Source organism: Aulonocara stuartgranti (assembly GCF_965226115.1).
Source record: "Aulonocara stuartgranti genome assembly, chromosome: 8".
NCBI classification, from domain to species: domain Eukaryota; kingdom Metazoa; phylum Chordata; class Actinopteri; order Cichliformes; family Cichlidae; genus Aulonocara; species Aulonocara stuartgranti.
In genome coordinates, this window is record NC_138959.1 from 20,050,146 (window position 1) to 20,056,140 (window position 5,995).

Below are 5,995 nucleotides of genomic sequence, written 5' to 3' on the forward strand. Positions count from 1 at the left end.
TGGCGCGCAGTCAAAAACTACACTGTTTCCTGTTTATCTTGCTTATTCTTTCACAATTACAAGAAATTTGACAGCAACTACTAAAACTGCAAAACTTGCAACTAAATGTATAAAAGGCCAGAATTTCAAACCCATGTTTTCTCCTCCTGATATAGACAGAGAAAACATTACTGTGTCCAAAAGGAATACAGCTAACCCAATGGAGTGTTATGAACACCGTGTAAGTTGTCTCTCTTTGGGTGGACACTCATTTTATTTTGGCAGCATTCCTGGCGGAGGAATTCCTGCAACATAAACTTGCTGCTGACCTACATCTGACACCAAAGGCTACAGCATTTAAACATCTCGTGTGAAAGAGATTTAAATATACTACTATCCATGCACTATAATAGTGTACTCAAAAAACCTCAGCAGTGAGTGTGACATGGTGATACGATGAGCAGTAACTTAACTTGTCGAGATGACTTTAGGACACTGTACAAATACTTGGACAGAATTTATTGTGGGGAGGAGATCCAGTCATTATTCCACATGAGGAAGGAGACCAACACTGGTACTCCCTAGACATTCAGTGACTCATGAAACTGGCATTTAACCTCATATTAAACCAGCCCTTTTTGTGTATTTTATTACACAACAGAATTTAAAGCTCTATCAAATAGTGTTTCCAAGCAGGAAGAGCCTGTGTTAGAGCTTTTCCTTGCATAGCCTGACCAAAATCTCTTGACAAATGAAGGCCATTCAGCGGAGAGTTTGACATGGTTCAGCACATGACTTTGCATATCTGCTGTTTTTAGAACATTCAAATACTAAGTAGTGCCGTACTAACTGTGTTAGCGTCCTCACTGAGCAGTGGGAAAATCATTAGAGCCCTGGTGTAAGTGCAGAGTAGGGAAATTATACCTGGAGTGCCAACTTCCCATTTAAACAAATAACAACCAGCAGACTTTGTGACCATTGTCGAGGCTTGGTGATGTCATGTTCAAAATATTGCTCTCGCCTACATGCAGGATAAAATCTGAACTCATACTGAGTTATTATTGTAATAACTCAGGGTTTTTTTCCACTTTGTCAGGATGTTAAATTTTTCTAAGAATACAAATATACAAGGGTGCCTCTGACACAATGACGTTCTCACTTATATCAGTTCAATCACTATAATTAACTATGTGTTAACGGGAATGAGTGACTTACAGTACAAATAACCTTGAATGTCTGCCACCCACCCTCTGTCAACATTCATTTCCCTTTGCACGACTGCTCGGCTTTGAAATATTGCGGCTCATCTGAGATACATTTGTGACAAGAGTGTGAAAATCACCCATGTTGCACTTAAAAAGCTTAAAAGCCCAGAAATATCTTTCATCGGCAAGTGAAAAGTGGTTTGAAATATTTGCACAGACCAACAGGAAATGAGACTACTTAAGCGTTTGATATGAAAGAATTCCCTCAGCCAAAAACTGTGACAAACTGGAAATCTCTGCATTTCAAATATACAGTCAAATTTTATACGCTTACATTTTAATTTTTTTATTGTCGAGTCATGAACCATTCAGTGATTTCTAAAAGCCTACAGCTCTATTTGAGCCTCAACTGCATAACAGGGGAAATGAAAAGTTCTATCAGGGATGGATGCAAAGCAGGTAAAGGGAGGATAGTTAAGACCACAAGCTTTCAAATGGACTTCAAAGGTAAGTTATTAACCAGAAGCTGTGGAAAACAGTGTCGCAGTTACAACGAAATATGCTGTAGATATTCATTGTCTGCAGGGTATGAACTATGATGGCTGTTGATACTTGGACTCTTTTTTTCTTCAGTTTCATGTTAAAGACTGCATCGCTGTTTGCACTGGGAGACTTTATCCCACAATCTTCTGATTCCTCACAAAATCAAATTAGTCAGGAAGAATGCGTATTTTCCTCCCTCCTGTTGCTACAGCGACAGGGAATACCCATAACAGTATCTGCAAAGCTATCTGAGAAGGACAAATCCTCCTCTGCTTCCACTCTGTAGCTCTTTAGAGAGTGTGTCAGACGGCCAGCTCAGTGGAAAACTTTACTCTGTATGGAGACACATTTGCAAAGCCCCTCCTTCAGTTATGACTGTCCCATGCACAAGGGAAACTTTTACTCAGTTTAGCACATATGTGTGCATAAATCCACAGGAAATCCATCTCAGGACTGACATGTTTCATACAAAACAAGAACTTTTAGCATCATCGGTTTTCTTAGCATAAAAAAGACCTTGATCGTGATAATTAGTGATGTTGGGGAAACATTCCTTGTGGTTGGCCTGAATCAGTCCCATATGGGATTCTGGCTTTAGCTGGAAGTGAAAACCTTTTAGCGTATTTTTGGAGCAGGTTCAGGCTTTTTTTGGCATTACAGCACATCTCACTCAGACAGTATTAAAATAGCTCATACCACTACATCTACTACAACAACTCCACATTAGCTTTGAGAATTTGCTTTGTTCTCTATCACACTGTGCTACACAAATCTCAAAGACGGGGGAAAAAAAGACATCCATTGTTGCACAAGAAGGCATCCCACACAGCTCTGCAAGTCTCAGCATGGCAAGAAGGGTGTAGCAGGCCGAGGGGGTTGGAAAAAACGAACTACATAGCTGCAATATTGAGTTATTATGAACACATCAAACTTCTTTTTGTTTATATTGGTGTGTCCTTGTTCTGACACACACACACACACACACACACGCACACACAATATGTTGATGCTGTTATGTTGTTCTGATCCTGCTTCTAAGCAACTGGTAGTAGCAGCCTGTGACATGTGCAAATAGCAGGTAGCCCATGCACAGCTCAAGCTATGATGGCTCTGCAGTAAGCGAATAATCAGTTTCTTAAAAGCAACATAAAAGAAAACGGGACACACACCTCTACCTGTGTTGACTAATCTGCTACCTGACTAAACAGGCTCAATTCTTACAAGCTCCTGTTTCAGACAATACTAAGCTTGTATTGTAATTCAGTAAGGTGAGGCAAAGCTTTTCATGACTTGTTGCACAAAGCTGAGAGGGGATCTCAGTTTCCAGGCATGCAGTGTACTTACTTATCTTTCCCAATAGTTTCATAGTCTTTCACAATCACATCGATGAAGGAGCTGGAGTCCAGTGCCTTGCCTTTTAGATCAAATTCAACCAACTACAAGCGAACAAATGTGAGAAAAGCATGCCATCAGATACAGAACCTAAACTGCTGTCATGTCTTAAATAAGCACATTTTATCAAGGAACAACATATATATTACAGATAATCATATATGTGTGTATGTTAGCCATGTGGTGTGTGGGACTGCAATTGCAGTATGGAAAGTTTGCATTAAGTATTGCTACATTCCTGGCAATTCATCTTAAAAAATAATAAAAACAGGTAAAAGGGAGTGAAGTATTGCAGAGTGTTTCTTTGTCTGCGTGATTTACCTCATTCCACACTGGATTCAACTCTTTGTCAATCGATTTTGTTTTCTTCTTGTCATCTGAAAGGGGAACACATTTTTTTTCCTTAATGCTCCCTTTTTATTGAAAAGTTAAGAAAAGTAACATTCACATCTTATTGTTTTAAATCAAATGACACGGTACCTTTATAGCAACAGCAATGCTAGGATCAGTACTGTAAGTCAGTACTGTGTCTGCTCTGTCTTGTGCAGAACTGTCATATATGATTTTAATTCTGTGGCTGAAGCCAACTTTGAGTACAGACTCAAACTTGTCTGTTCACTTCTTTGCCCGAGTTCATTTCACTGTATCACACACATGCAAACAAGTCACTCCCCAGCTATGCGTCAGGAAATTAAATTATTCTTGGATTAAAAAAAAAAAAAAGCACTTTTGTTTTTTAACATTTGTAATCTGGCCAGTTCATCTGATGAGCTCAGCAGCACCTCTGTACCTCAGCTACCACAAACCAGATGAAAGAATATTAAATTAGATGCCTAAAAAACTTCAAGCCCTGCAACAATCACTATTACAAATTATTAGGCAACATTTACTTTTTACTGAAGACAAGAACACACCCAAACTGTTTTACGTGTAGAGAAAAGAGACCTACCTCTAAAAATCACAGTGGTAATTGGATCAGGAACTCCAAGGGTCTTTTTAGGTAGACCCTTAGCCGACTCTACTACAACCCGCAACATGACACCAAATGAGTTTAAATGAAAAGAAAACTAAACTAATCAGTTTAAAAGAAGAAATGTCCACGCAAGACCGACATCCTCACGGCCCCATCACAGAAGCTGTCAGGGCAGGGCTGACAAAGTCTAGCTCCAGGATTCAGGAACAAGGGCGGATCACGGGTCTATAATTATGCTGAGCAACAGCCTTAACTATTGCTGCCTTCTGTTGGTGTGAGTGGAAAAGAGAAAACGCAGCTGGAAAACGGTTCACTGGGAAATAGTTGTTTCATAGGCTACAAAAGTGTATTCACATTCCTGAAAAAGAAACGGATAATAACTTAAAAAATAAATCTTTAAAAACGTTTCGCAAGTGTCTTTTAAAAAATAAAATAAAATAAAAAAATCCAGCTCTTATAGCCAAGATCATCATTGCAACCGTGGTTGGCTCCATCTGGTGGCAGTACCCGGATGCACGACCTGGTCTCTCAGCAGTCCCTGAAATAGTCACGAAATGTCTATTGGACACGAATTTTCATGCATTTATGGATTTTAACCTAACTGAAAAAAAATCGGGATCAAACGTGTGAATACGTGAGTAGTTTTCATAGGTCAGTCCATCGTTGTTTTTGTTTTTTTTTTCAAATTATGGCTTTAACTACCATATTTGTGTTTTTGAGGTCTAAATTGCTATTTACAAGTTTGTAGTTAATTCTCCATGTCGATGTTTGTGTTAGTTTCAGAATCTTACGTGTGTGTGTGTGTGTGTGTGTGTGTGTGTGAACATCTTGTTGTTTAAGCCTTGTAGATAAAGGAACTACAAGGCGTACAACTGAAAGTTTCGGAGCGTCCAGGTGGTAGTTATGCAGGTATGCAGTTAGTGGGGTTGGGTTAATTGGTGATTCTTAAATTGGTGTGAATGTGTTAAGCTCCAGTCTCCCTGACAGGATGAGTGAGAGACAATGGATGAGTAGTTCTGGGTAGTTTTTAATAATGTCTACTAACAGTATATCATATTTTAAAATATATATAATACATATACATAATGTTTCCTCTAACAGTTTCTGCCTGTGCAGGTTATTCATTCTGGACACACCAAAACCAAAGTGGGGGTACTTAATAATATAATTATTAACATATGTGTTATCATTTCCACTTGTCCCTTTTTATTTTTACTTTTTACGTGCATTATAAAACACTCAGTGGGTCAGTTTGAGCTTATTCATTATTATTGACTTCTTGACTGTTATTGACTCTTTTATCAGATGGATAAAAGAAGGTTGCTTTAAATGACATTGCAAGCCTAAAAGGAGATCAAGTTCAAGGACTTGCTCAGCAGACTGTGAAACACTGGGACTTGAGTATATTCATTAAACATAGTAAGACAGCACTTTTGATAGCTCATTATAAGGAAGAAAACTGCTGCTGGTTGCCTGGCAATGATTAAACTACATCAGTTGAAGAACGGTAAGAATAGCTGAAAATATGCCACCATATCATGACTTTTCGCTTTTACCCTCTCTTAATTTTGAATATAGATGTTCCTGATTTAATATCTAGGATTTCTGGACAGTCCTACTTATGGTAGAAACTATATCCCATATACATAGATTCTTGATAAAGCTCAGAAAGCTCAGCCTTTTCTTGGTGGTGAATAACTTTGCTTCTTTAAATGATTAACCCACAGAGGTCTGTGGGGTTTGTGGCTCTGTTGCCCCAAATAGACTTTGGAAATTCTCAGGTCTCCTTGGCAGTCTCTTCAGAGATGTGTTGACTATCTTTTGTCGGTGTGGTCAAACATTTGCGACCGATAGCTTCTGTGGATGTGGACATTCCTTCCCTGTCTGAAGACAACAGGCTTTG

At 38.8% G+C, this 5,995-nt stretch overlaps 1 protein-coding gene across 2 annotated transcripts in view; it reads right to left on the reverse strand.

The window, feature by feature from the left end:
- Positions 1 to 4,343, reverse strand: part of LOC309712851 (myoferlin-like) — a 26,924-nt gene extending 22,581 nt beyond the window's left edge. For both annotated transcript variants that reach the window (XM_082544003.1, XM_082544002.1), the window contains exons 1-3: positions 4,069 to 4,343; positions 3,441 to 3,496; positions 3,072 to 3,163 (exon numbers count right to left, since the gene is read on the reverse strand). In XM_082544003.1, coding sequence (XP_082400129.1) covers positions 3,072 to 3,163; positions 3,441 to 3,496; positions 4,069 to 4,156 — 236 coding nt within the window. In that variant the 5' untranslated portion in view covers positions 4,157 to 4,343. The remainder of the gene's footprint in view (positions 1 to 3,071; positions 3,164 to 3,440; positions 3,497 to 4,068) is intronic.
- Between the last annotated feature and the right edge of the window lie 1,652 nt (positions 4,344 to 5,995).